The sequence below is a fragment of the Sphaerodactylus townsendi genome, linkage group LG09 (assembly GCF_021028975.2).
Source record: "Sphaerodactylus townsendi isolate TG3544 linkage group LG09, MPM_Stown_v2.3, whole genome shotgun sequence".
Taxonomy (NCBI): Eukaryota; Metazoa; Chordata; class Lepidosauria; order Squamata; family Sphaerodactylidae; genus Sphaerodactylus; species Sphaerodactylus townsendi.
Window position 1 is genome coordinate 29,595,194 of NC_059433.1, and position 13,532 is coordinate 29,608,725.

Sequence of the window (13,532 nt, forward strand, 5' to 3'; positions counted from 1 at the left end):
TTTGCAGAACAAGCTGGATGGATAAATTATCTACATATCCCCTGAAATCAAGCAAGATGCAAAAAGATAATAACTGAAAGACAGGACTTCAAGCATCCTATAAACTCTATCAGTTTACTGAACATAGTTCTCTTAAATACTCATGTATTGAAATCATTGAGTCATAAATCTGTGGGCTTAATGTATTACTGTAATTACAGAAGACCACATATTAATAATTACTTATAAACGATTATCTCATGTGGTTCTGGTGGGTTTTCCGGGCTGTGTGGCCATGGTCTGGGCATTCACCGGAAAACCCACCAGAACCAGTTGAATCCGGCCATGAAAGCCTTCAACAATGCACTGACTTCCCTCTGTGATACATATCTGAAGATGTCAGCCACAGATGCAGGCGAAATGTTAGGAACAAGATCCACCAACCACGGCCATACAGCTTGGAAAAACCACCAGAACCAGTTGAATCCGGCCGTGAAAGCCTTCGACAATACACTGACTTCCTTCTGTGATACACCTCTGAAGATGCCAGCCACAGATGCAGGCGAAACATTAGGAACAAGATCCACCAACCACGGCCACACAGGCCGGAAAACCCACCACAACCAGATTATTTCATGGTTTAAATCCACACAAGATTACACTTACCAGCTCTAGCAGCAATAAGGTGGGTTGGCTTATCTGGATCATCATCACTCAATGCTAGGCTTTTTGTAATTTTTGCTCCAAGAGCTGTAGCATGGTAATGCTCACGTGTTTTTTCTATGGGGAAGTTTGTGGGATGCAGCCCACTAAATAATACAGTAACACCTGATAATACTTTTTGTTTCAGTTCTGGCACTATTCTTCTTATATCTGGTACTTCATCTATTTCTTTTGCTACATATTTGTCATACTTTGAATAATAATCTGTATGCACTCGAACAAGAATCTCTTCAAGATATATTAGGTGATCATCATCATCTGTATCATCTTCTTCCTCTTCCTCCATGCTCTGATCTAAAGATTCTCCCACAGTTATCCCCGATTGTTCGCTATTCTGTGATTCTGTCTCTGGCTCCTTCTTGTCAACACACCCATTTCCTAGACTACAAAGGCTGTCTTGTTCGCTCTCTTCATGCACTTCAAGATCAAATGATTTGGGGTGGATATTGTTGTTAGCAGAAGATGTGGAGTCTCCAGAATTATTCGACTGTCCATCCTTTTCGGCATTTGTATCTGTTTCAGGCAGTAGTGTACTTTCCTCCTGTACAGATTTCTTTGATTTTCTCCAGCTTCTTTTTCCTTCATTTTCACTATCTGAGGCAGAAGAGGGCGATGACTTCCTAGCATCTAACCCGCTGTCACTTTCGCTATCGCTGGATAATTCAAAGTCCAAGCAATTTTTTGAGTTGTCTTGAATATGCTGTTTGCCTACAACTGTCCTGTCGTTTTCTGAAGACACACAAGATTCCTTGGTACTTATGAGTTCATTTGGGCCAGTAACAATGTGACCAGGATTCTCTAAGGAGTCTCTTTCTTTAGCTTTATCATCAGAATTTAAATCCCAGGATGATGGCTCATCACTGATAGAGTTATTGCCATTTATTTCCTTTGCTGAATTTATAATACCGTTACTTTGTTCTTCTGCATTTTCAATATTCTTTACTTCTTCAGACTCTCTTGTTACTACCGTTGCATCAGATGTTTCATTTATCTTTGAGGAATGATTTGCTACATCAAAGAGATAAATACAGAAATCTGTCTTTACAAAACTACTAAAATGCTTAAACACAAAAAGACTAGATGCATACTCTTCATTTCCATAAAATTGAACACTGTTAATTCAATTATGCTCATTAAACCACAAAAAGGTAAAGTTATTTTACATGCTAGATGTTTTAGAAGCAAACAAAACATTTCCACCAAAATTACTAAGACCAGACTTTCTCTCAGACTTACCTGAATTGTAACAGGCTGGCCCACACAATGCAATTCTCTGATACATCAAGGAGTGGTCCCTTTAAGGAGCCACCAGTAGCAACTGTAGCTAGACCAGACTGGCCAGGCTATCAGGCAAACAAGGAATGGGTACCAGAAGTCAAGGAAGACTGTTGTTGTCCATAAGCCCGTACAAGAAAAGCCCACATAAGGGGCTAAATGACCGGCCTGAGAGGTGGTCCCAAGGTCTTCTCCAGGTTGCTGAGGAGAGACTTGGGAAGTGAGGAGATGAAGAAACACACATTGTTCCTCCTCCAGTTTATTCAGTCTGAAAATGTGGACAGGATCCTTGGAAGTGTGAGACCTATCACCTATCATCTTCCAAGGGGGAAGTGTCTGGCTGCCTGGGTTTGAGAAATAGATAATGCTTCCTTAAGAGAGGGAGTGGTTGCCCCAACCTTTAAACAGGCTGTGATTTGTTCATGTCCAAAGAAGTCTACCCGTGACCCAGGAAATCTCTCTTCTCGGTCGTGGCATTAAAGCTCTGAATCTATCTCCACAGGGAGATACGTCAGTCCCCTTTCTAATGCCGTCCTCCACCAGCGGGTGAACTTCTCTGTTTGGTTTGGCATTCCCTCAATGAACATTTTATGTTTTGTATGTACTTTAACTCTGTTTTCTAACTCTTTTAAAAGTTGTTTTAATGAGGCAAGTTTGGGAGTGGGGTTGATTTGAATAGTTTTTATAGTGTTATCTTATCCTGTACGCCTTATCTGCCTTGGCAGTCCTTGCTCAGGCAGAAAGATGGGATATACATTTTATAAATAATAATAAAATAATAAACAGAAAGTTGTGCCAAAAGTCCAGGTGTGGCCTCTCAAAGTAGTTCAGATGCAGAACTGTTGATTTCCTAATGATATCATGAAAAAAAATCACTAAAAATCGTCTCCTCGCTATAGAATTGGGAAGGAGGACACCACGCTGATTTTAAAGCATGAATACAGGGGGGATGCGGTAAGCCAATTAGTCGGACATCTGTCCTGGGTGAAGTGATGGAAACCATCACATAAAATTACAAAGAACAGAGAGGAACCAGCTGTACTGAGACAGAACTGGCATGATTTGGGCAAGGAAAGTCCTGCCTCGCTGATGTTTGGGAGTTTGAGAGTGTAGGTGTATAAGAATAGACATTATGTACTTAGATCTCCAAAAAGCATTTAACAAAGTATCCTCGCCAAATGTTTAGTTGAATAAACGAGCAATAGCGGTACAATTGTGGACTGAACTGACTAAATGATTGGAAGCAGAGGGTAGTAGCCTTTCTCACAAAGGAGGAAAGCAAAAAATAGGATCCCAGAGGGATCAGTATTTGGTCTGGTGTTATTCAACAGTTCACAAAATATCTGGATTTGGAAGTAAGCAGCAAAGTAGCCAAGACTGAAGATGATACCAAATCATTCCAGATGGTGAAAACCATACTGAACTATAAAGAGCTCCAAAAGGATCTCACCAAATTAAGCAAGTGAAAAGTGAGATTCAACTTTAGTGTCAACTGATACACAACAAGGCAAACAATAACAGTAAAGGCCAGGAAAAATCTTGGGGTCATGTACTTAATGAAAATGTTAATTCAGTGTGTAGTATCAGTAAAAAAGGCAAATTCTTTGTGGGAATTTTAAGGGACAAGAATGAAATAATATGGTCAGTCTTGTAATGCCTTGTAAAGATATATGGCGGAACTGTAATTTGAACACTGTGGACAGTTCAATCTGCCCCATCTCAACAAATTATACCACAGACCTGGAAAAGGTACAGAACAGGGGGCTGGAGCATCTTCCCTAAGAGAAAAGGTTACAGCCTAGGGCTTTCATCGTAAAAGAAAGGAGGATTGCATACAGAATTGCCATTGCTCAAACAACGATAAATCATGTTTATCATTACAACTACAGTATACTTAAAGCAATTATAATCTACACTAGTGGTTCCCAACCTTTTTTGCCCACTTGTGTACCCCTTGACAACCCATTTCCCTAAAACTGTATTAGCAAACCCATTATGTAATTTTTTCACGTACCTCCAAACACTCTGTTGTGTACTCCAGGTTGGGAACCACAGCTATAGACACCATAACCTTGCAAATGTAGACTACACAAGCACATTAAAAATAAATACCTTTCTTTTTCATTTGAGCTTCCCTTGATCCAGGTGGTGCATTAATATCTCCTGTGCCCTGAAAATATACATATTTCTTCACAGTTATCAAATTAGGTGCAAATTTCCAGACATCCTCTCGGTCATCAATAATGCACACCATAGAATCCCCACAAGGGAATAAATTTCTAGAAACAGAATAATCAACAGAAGACTAATTAGATTCATATTTAATATCATTTTTATTAAGAACCATTAGCTAAGCACTGATGGGGGGAAAGTATTTTGAAATTCACCTATGAACCCCTTTGGGATTATTAGTTTGGCCTCCTGAAGCAACTTATCAACTTTGTCATAATAATATGAAGCAGTTTTCCTTAAAACTTTTTCAATATTAAGAGAAGACAACACACCTTAACGTAATATAAATTACATAATAAAAAGAGTATATATATATAAGCCCTTCAATTTTAAATCCATAAGTAATAAAATCAGAGTTGTGACCCACGCCTATCCAATACAGTTCCGCTCTATTCAGGTATTACTTCCACCTCCGCATGTGGAGGCACCAAAGCAGACTTTGAGCTCATGAGCTTCCTCTTAGCTCCTCCCACTACATAAAAAGGTAATGTTTAATTCTGAAGTTATCCAAGTGCAAGACCCTTCCTGGATATTGAACCTACGGAAAACAATGGGATATAACTAGGATAAGGAAGCTTCCCACACGGGCTGGTACATGCATGTGTCTGTGGGGCACCTGAACACTCTCAATCTGCAAAGTTCTCAGGTGAAACTGGCTGTAAGAGGAGATACTAAAACAGCTTGTTGTCAACTTAGAAGTGGGAAGGAGAGAATTTAAAACAGTGCAGGGTCAATGAACAAAACCAAACTATTCGCTGCTTGGCATTGCTCCTGGAATCCCCTTTTGTTTTTCAGAAGGAGTTGTTCTTTGCCTATTAGAACTCTATAACCAGAAACAACCTCCACCAGAAGGAAAAAATTAAGCAGGTGAGTGACAAGGAGGAAATTGGCCCTACCGAGGCTTCTATACTGAGTTTTAAAGATCTCCTTCACCACCATGACACTGACCTGATCCTGGAATAACTAGCATGTTTAATGTGACCAGTTAACAGCTAACAAAGCTTAACCATTGGTGTGCATACCCTGACCAAATTACATACTGTACAAAAACAGCTTTTTAAAAAGCCTGTATTTTTTTAAAGAAGCAAACAGCAAACCTATTATATAGGATGGGTTACCATTTTGTCATCCTACTATATATCAGCTTGCAATACCTAGTAATATTCTCTTTACTATTCGGTAGCATGATTCAGACAAATAAACCATTCTGCACATCATGCCACTGACTTGTTAGGTTAAAGGTCATAATACTGTACACAAACTGATCAGAAATGCAGCTGCTTTTTTTTTTACAAATTTCCTTGTTTATGGAGAGCTGCACATGTCTCTCTATTGTGAGATACATACATATGACCATGTCTCTGAATTCTGTACTCAATGAAGCTTCAAGAGGTCATCCCAAACAAACACTTAAAGAGAATGATTCAACAAAGGGGAGACTGTTAGTTGACATTTGCAAGCAGAAAGTTCAGACTGGCTTTACTTTCACAATTGCCTCCATGCAGGGAGTTTGGCTTAAACCATGCCAAAAATCAGCACCAGAGCCTCCACCTATGTCCTTATACCAGTAGATAAAACCAATTGGTCAGCTATGGTTATTCTAACAGAAAAATATAATATTAACCATGCAAGTTGGTAAATAAAAATTTAGAAATGCAAAAGTGAAAATGCACAGCTATCAGAATTCTCAGTCAACAACATATACAACTATCAATCATTGGCATCTACTGTAAAACTGATTATGTGTTACTCTGTAAATCACTTATAGCAGCAAAATGTTATCGGTAAAGTTAATGCATTCCTAGCTACCCAAAATATCACATTTTCAGACTATTTATGGAAGACTGATAACACAGAAGCTATTGCTGAAATTCAGCTTCAAACTGTATTTTTTAAGAACTAGGGCAATTGCCGCCAATTGCTATCAAGGTAATTGGAATATTACTGCTTCACAAAAAACCAAGCATTTGTGTGTGCAGGCATGGCCAGAAATGGGAATTTGGAGGAGAAAAAAAAAGAATGTGACTTTTACGGGTTTATTTGTTGTTTTTGGAAGTCATTCATGTTACCTATAAGCAACCCTCTCCCTCCCAATACATACCTAAGGTTCCCAGTTTTAGAGTAGGGATCAATACATTCATCCCTTGACAATATTCGATGAGAAAAATGCTTCTTTTCGGGATCCAAGAACCCTTTTAAAGGGAAAACAATCTGAAATTAGTGTATTTCAAATATTGTATATATTACTCTCAAATATTTTATATATTATTCTCTGAGACTTTTTACACTTATGTGCCATTCTCTCTGGAATGCCACATAATCATGTCAAAGACATACATTACACTGAAATATGAACTGAATTCTCAAATATCTCTACCTACTAAGCATTAAATACAATTTGATTTAAAACAGTCATGCTATTTCCAAATTATATCTATTGATCAACATAACTTGAAACACAATGACTGAATGCATTTGGTTGTATAAATGACTTTTATACAAACCACAGATTTAAAGGTTTATAGCTATATAATCAGATCTTTAATATTCGATAGCTTGTTTAATATGTATTGAAATATTGCACTGGCACACCTACTAGCAACGTCCCATCTCAAACACTCACACATTTCCATAGCAGGACTGCTTTCTTTTCCTATTCAACATTATGCCTTGGAACTGCAGACAGTCAAAGCAGTGAAAAATATGCTACAATGCTTAAGCAAAATGGGCAAATTAAGGAGGAAACTAAATTAAAATTCTTGCATTGCATTTGCAGGTTTTAAGTTATACTTGTAAGATCTGTGCATAAATACCATTATGTACTCTTGAAATAATTTTTTTTACAGACTGATTTATGCCAATTGTTCCTCAGCCTTGAGAAAGCAGTTTTTGAAGTGTTAAATTGGTTTCTATCACGGGTATCTCATGCAAGAATTATGCATCTAATGTCATTGGTAGTTTTGCTCCTTATATAAACAAAGAGCAGCTTCACCAAAGCTTTCAGAGGAAAAAATGAGGTGTTCAATTGTGTGTTACAAAGCTGCACAACTGGTGCCCCCAATGGAACACAACCTTTCCAGCATAAGTGACAGTCAAATAAACCATCCAGTTTTACTTTGGGATTACACACATAGGGATGTCAGAAACGTGGCAGGCCAAAATAAAGTAGTATTCCGTAATTGGTAAGCAATAACTCACTCAGGGCTGCATAATTTCTGAATATCCTAATCCTAGGCAAAGAGCAAAACTAGATAGTTTACTGAGCTGCCATACATATCTAGGAAACTGCACTCAGCTTTGACAGCACAAGATATGTGAATCTGTATTGGTACATATCCTGGAGATGACCAGAGTAACACTGTCAAATATCTCAGAAAGCTGTCCCACAGTATTGTGAGATTTTATTTTGAAACACAGTGATTCAAAGAGATTGACTCAACACAGGGGGACTTTATAACATTTCATATAAGTCCCTATAAGAGGCTTCAAGGATACAACCTTTTTGATCAATGGTCACTTAATAAAAATTGATGCATGTAGGGTAAAAATGTCAAGTGTGTTACAGGAATAACTTAAAACCCATGAAAGCAAGAACATCTGAGAGTTAAGGATAGAAGCTCAACCTTAACTCACCCGACTATGCTTAATAATTTCAGCAAATTCATGTACGATCATCCCTGTTGTGAGACCCTTGCAGTACCTAGGCATAATGAATTGAAAGAATTAGCTAGAGAGAACCATCACCATTTAATCTTAGAAAGGTAAACACGCTTATCAAAATGGAATTATTACTGTCTTTAGAAAAGAAGAGTAAAGTATGAATATTTCAAATACTTACAGTGGTTAAAGTTTTATATATACGGTCTGTTGTTCTTCCACACTTATCTACATTAGTACCACCAAGTTACATTTCCCAACTAAACTGGCCAGCGCACTGCCTAGCACAAGATTTGGAGACACCCCTCTTCCTTCGACTAGTACAAACTTCAGAACTGCCAGGGGGCACATTACCTGCTTTCCTACAAGTTTCACTCTAATCCACAACCAGAAATCTCTACTAATAGTAGCAAATATTAGTGGTAAAATATCAGCTGGCAAACCAGAGGGGAGGTTTGACAATGATTACCAATTGCAAGATTTCTACTTGTCACTTAACAGATCTATAAGTATCTATAAGAATCTCTCTCCTGGGCATTTTACATTTCTATACATAAACTTTTACAACAGATAACTAAAAAAGAAGACAAAGAGTTTGGATTTATACCCCACTTTTCTCAACCATAAGAAGTCTCAAACCAGTTTACAAACAGCCTTGAAGTGTTAGCAACTGTTAATAACAGGAGGAAAACTGTCGCCTCCAACCAGTAGCTGGAGGAGTTACCTACAATTTGCCAAATTAAAAGCTGAGAATTAGATCAAAGTGTTCTACGCTTCATTCTGGAGACAGTATGGTAGAAGACAGTTTATCTTTTTCTTGAGGTTCTGGAGACAATATGGTAGAAGACAGTTTATCTTTTTCTTGAGATTCTGATAAGTATTTTTCTGCATGTTGTATTTCTACCCATAATAGGAACACAACATAGCAAAACTAAGTTTGAGATGGTTCTGAATAAGAGCAACACTAGATATATTTAAATATATTCCTGCAATTCTTTTGAGAACAGAAAAGGCAACCTATCTGTCTCTGTACTGTAAATTACTGGCTCACCATTCTCTCTATGGAAGAAGGGAGACATTGAAAACTCTACCTGTAAGAGCAGGCTAGAAATCTTTGAGTTTACAAAGAACCATTCCAATACTGCAAGGACTGTCTGGCATCAAGAAGATCTGAACACCACTGGGTACATTCCAATACTTATGGTAAGTCTACTTAACTGGCAAAAAGCTATGGGGTATACTTGGCCACCAAGTGATAAGGTAAAAGGAACAAAAGTCATAAAAATCATGTATACTATGTTACATTGGGTCTTGACCTTAAAAAACTAGAGCAAAAGCCACTTCCGGTGGAGAGGGCATCTACTTATTGGGCTGACATTCAAATGAGATCCAAAATTCACTCATTTGTAGATATGTACAATTATTTGTAGGGCAGATCACAGACTCAAAGATACTTCTGAAGAAACCAATATTCCTTAGGAAGCAACCAAAAATACATTAAACCACACACAGGCTCTGAACAACCACACAAGAGAACCTATTTAATCAGAAGACAAGCAATCAATCTATGGGTGACTGATAGAGTCACACAGGTCTTATATTTTAAAGTGTGGATCATCTCATTTTCAGTCCTGACTACTGTTTATAAACCTATGACAAAGAAGGAAAGATTGATTATATTAAAAGTCAAAACTGAACCAATAAGGAAATAGTTGTAGCCACCATAATATGAAACTTGTCCTAAAGCTTGCACAGGTGAAATGTGCTTTCCAAACACTGTACACAACTCTGTAGGGAAACATATTATTAACCTGAGTCATATGATACGATTTTTGAATCCCCTAAGTTATCACCACAAAGCTAAACTTTGATTTAACACAGCCCTATATTTTTCCCATTGTGCCAGAAACAACCTATATGGCATTACTAAAATATCTGGCAAAGAATCCTCCAATCTACAAGGTATTTTAAAAGGAATAAGCTTTTATACTTCTTTCCATATAATTATCTCTTGTATCCACACCGTATACCACTACATAATATTTAGTCATAACACCATTTGTATACAAAGAACTATATGGATTGTATTCAACGTATTACGAACACAGAAACCTGCGGAACAGGACTTTACCCCCTTCTGCTAAGATCTGCCAAGTATCCCAAAACTCTGCTGTTGCTTTTGGAGGTCAGGGCACCCACACGAAACAGCTTGAGGGTGAAGTCAGGGTGCGGGTGGTCCATAGTAGAAGAAAAAAATGGAAAAAAGCCCCAGCAGATATACTGATTTGGTAGATAATAGCTATTTTGAGCCAGTGGAATAGCTCCTCTGGATCCAATTAAAGAACTTTAAAAAATGTTTGCAAAGATCCAAAGAATGCACAGAACAGTTTTTTTAGTTTATTAGCTTTAGTGGGGTTGATCCATTAATAAAAACCACCCTATCATCACTGGCTTGAACCCTGTATGCATTTTCCACTGGTGGACAGCATTTTCACCAGTGGGGTGGGAGATTTTTGCCAATTCTTCTCACCAATGGCAGACCATTTCCACTTTGCTCTCTAACCATGAGAAGAATTTCAGGGGGTTCAGCAGATCGTCACAGGGGAATGGGAATCCTATTCTGCAAGATTCACTTCCATTTTGATCCACTCTTTCCACTGATCCCAAACATTCTGTAGAATGTTGTCTGTTTTCTTTGGCTTGCCCCCTAAGGGCCCTTTCCACCTGCAGAGCAGCCTCCCATTGTGACCCCTGTCATGCTTTTGGAGGTCCACAGGGATACAATAATAAGGGGAAACAGAAGACTGCAGCTGGAAGGGAGGAAGTTGCTGTTTCTGCTGAACAGATCCAGGTAATTTTTTGGTATGTTAGAAAAAGACGCGAGGAATATACTGGGGGTCAGTTATACTTCAAGTGGAAACCTTGGTTCCCAACTCACACAATTGATTTAGTGTTCTATTACTCACCCAGCAATTAATCTTTTCATAGTGCAAGGTTTTGATGGTTTTTTAAAAAAAACTCTGCAGAACTGCATTGGAAAAAAACAAATCTTTGGCTGAAGAGATCACTTCAATCCTCATTGTGAGTTACTATGACAACTACCTACTTAAAATGTGAAACTTCTGCGCACTGAGTCAAGCTTCTTGCAAACTGAACCAGACTGACAGAATTGTAACTAGCAATCCATAAATGGTTCAAGGATACCCTAAAAACATTCCCCATCCACCACAACATCCATAGATAAAGATAATTCAAGGCTATATGCTAATTTGTAAACTCTCCGCTGCTTGCAAGTTTATGCAAGCTAAGGTGACTTCGAAAGGTTTAGAACAAGTTTATTTCTGACCTCAAAAGGTTTCATGTTGTATATGTATATTTCTGTACAAACAATTAAGTTCCATTTTTACGTTAATATAATGCCATTTAAAAACAACTGTGGCTTAACTGAGCTTCACCATATCACAATAGCCAACTACCATACCATAGGTTACCATAGGTTTTTTTAAGTAGGTTAACAAAAAAACCACACCCCTACATGGTAAGCAAGCAAATATGCTGACATCACCTTTTCCAAAGGTGCTTTTTTTCCTATTACTTTTAATCCAAAAGGAATTTTCATCCAAAGCCACTACAACATAGGTGAAGCACCTATCTCATAGTACCTGCCAATGAATTCCTAAACTGCTGGGAAGCCTTGACCTCCAGCCCACATATCTAGAAAAACTAACAGAACAACTCTCTCTGGCTCCTGAAGAGGGAGTTCTTGGAGGCAGAGCTGATGCTAGTCAGCTTCCATTGGATTTTTGCCCAGGAATGCCAGCAAGACAGTCAATGGACTTATGTCACCCTTTGGGGTGGCATAACTCCGTTGAGCCCCACAGAGGGCTTTCAGGCAGCTGAGTTTTTTCACTTTTTCGCTGCCTCCCTGCACTACCTGGAAGCCCACTGGAGGCAGTGCAGCAGCAGCACCATCCCCAGCCGCCCCAGGGTTTGCATCGGGCTGTCCAAGTCAAGAGGATTGGGAAAGCAAACTAATCGAATATGCTGTAATGGCAAAATTAATGAACTTTGTGAATCAGAGACCAATTAAAGAATTTCAAGAGAAATGGAAAGCTGTTGTTAAAAAATGCAAGTTGAAAAGGAGATTGTTGAAATGACGTAAACTATTAATCTTCATTGTATGATATACTAAAAGAAGTTTAAAGGAAAGAAGACTTACGAAACACGTAAATATATTATGCCCAGATGACAATAGTATGCCCAGATGACAATAGATTTGTGGATTCAAGGTTGAATATGTGAGAAATATTCTTAAAAGCCTATAACCACTTATCAAGTTTTATATCTTAGTTAGAATTATTATTCTAGCACTGCCTAATATGGTTTATCAGATATTGCAAGAGGCACTTTCTGATTTTTGTTAGATTATAAATATTATTTCATGTCCATTATTACATCATTCTCTGCTGTCAGTAACAGCTATTAGTTTGTGTTTAAAATCATATCAGCATTTTTCCCTTGGTATTATGTTGTAATTGTAATACCTGTTTTGACTCTCTCCCCCAGCCACCGCCTTTTTTTCTTTTCTATTTATAAAGGAGTCCTGTGGTACAGAGTGGTAAAGTCAAAGCTCTGCTCACAAGCTTAGTTCGATTTGACAAAAGTGGGTTTCAGGAAGCCAGCTCAAGGTTGACTTAGCCTTCATCCTTCCTTCAGCAAAAGGAGGACCCAGTTTATTGGAGGTAAAGTGTAGATGACTGGGGAAGGCAATGACAAATCACCCAATAAACAAAGTCTGCCTTATAAATGTTGTGATGTGACATCACCCTATGGGTCAGTAATGACCCAGTCCTTGCACAGTCCCTTTACTTTTATAATAAATAAATACATACATACAAATAAAAACAACTGTAATCCCGTCTCCCTGTTCCCCCCAAAAGAACACCACCTCCTCAATTAGCGGGACCACTCTGTCGACTGTCTTGTTTGGGCTGACCTTGAATTTCTTGGCGTTTATCTGTTCCTCTATTACTTCAGACTTAATAACCTGGACGTTTGACAGTTCCCCTTGTCTTCGGCTTTCAGTGGAAACTGAGTCCCCAAGAAATTGGGTAGGAGTTAAGGACTTCTCTAGCTTCTTGTTACTTTGTGGGAACTCTGTACATGCCTTTAAGGAACCTGCTACACTCTAGGTAACACATGTTTAAGTTAGTTAGTTCAACTGTAAATTTTTCCATTTGAACATCTTTGTTCTGTTGTGTACTTTTCCTGTATTTAGTTTTCAACCTTTCCCCACCATCTTCTTGAAACCAATTACCCTTTACCCATTATTACCCCCACACTGAATTATTTTGTCTCTTGGTTCTCAGGGGGGGGGGGGGTGAGTAAGAATTCCCGAGAAGCAATAAAAAGATTTTTTTTAAAAAATTATTTAATGGAGTCCTGGAGTATAGTTTTTTAAACAGGTTGGGAAGCATCTTTTACAAATACAGATTTAATGCACTTTACTCCTCTGCTTTTATAGATTAAATTTCTGATTCTGAACTGTCAAAGCTAAAGAGACAAGCAAGCAGCAATAACAAAAGAGTGTTTCTACTGCTATCAAATTAAAGTGATACAATAAACCATTTCTATGTGCAATACTGCCATCCAGTGTTCCAAGAGTG

At 38.2% G+C, this 13,532-nt stretch overlaps 1 protein-coding gene across 1 annotated transcript in view; it reads right to left on the bottom strand.

The window, feature by feature from the left end:
- The window catches only part of CTDP1 (CTD phosphatase subunit 1), a 69,063-nt gene that overhangs the window by 36,447 nt on the left and 19,084 nt on the right, over positions 1–13,532 (bottom strand). The window contains exons 6-8 of the mRNA XM_048507878.1: positions 6,311–6,401; positions 4,090–4,256; positions 646–1,710 (exon numbers count right to left, since the gene is read on the bottom strand). Of these exons, the coding sequence (XP_048363835.1) occupies positions 646–1,710; positions 4,090–4,256; positions 6,311–6,401 (1,323 nt within the window). The remainder of the gene's footprint in view (positions 1–645; positions 1,711–4,089; positions 4,257–6,310; positions 6,402–13,532) is intronic.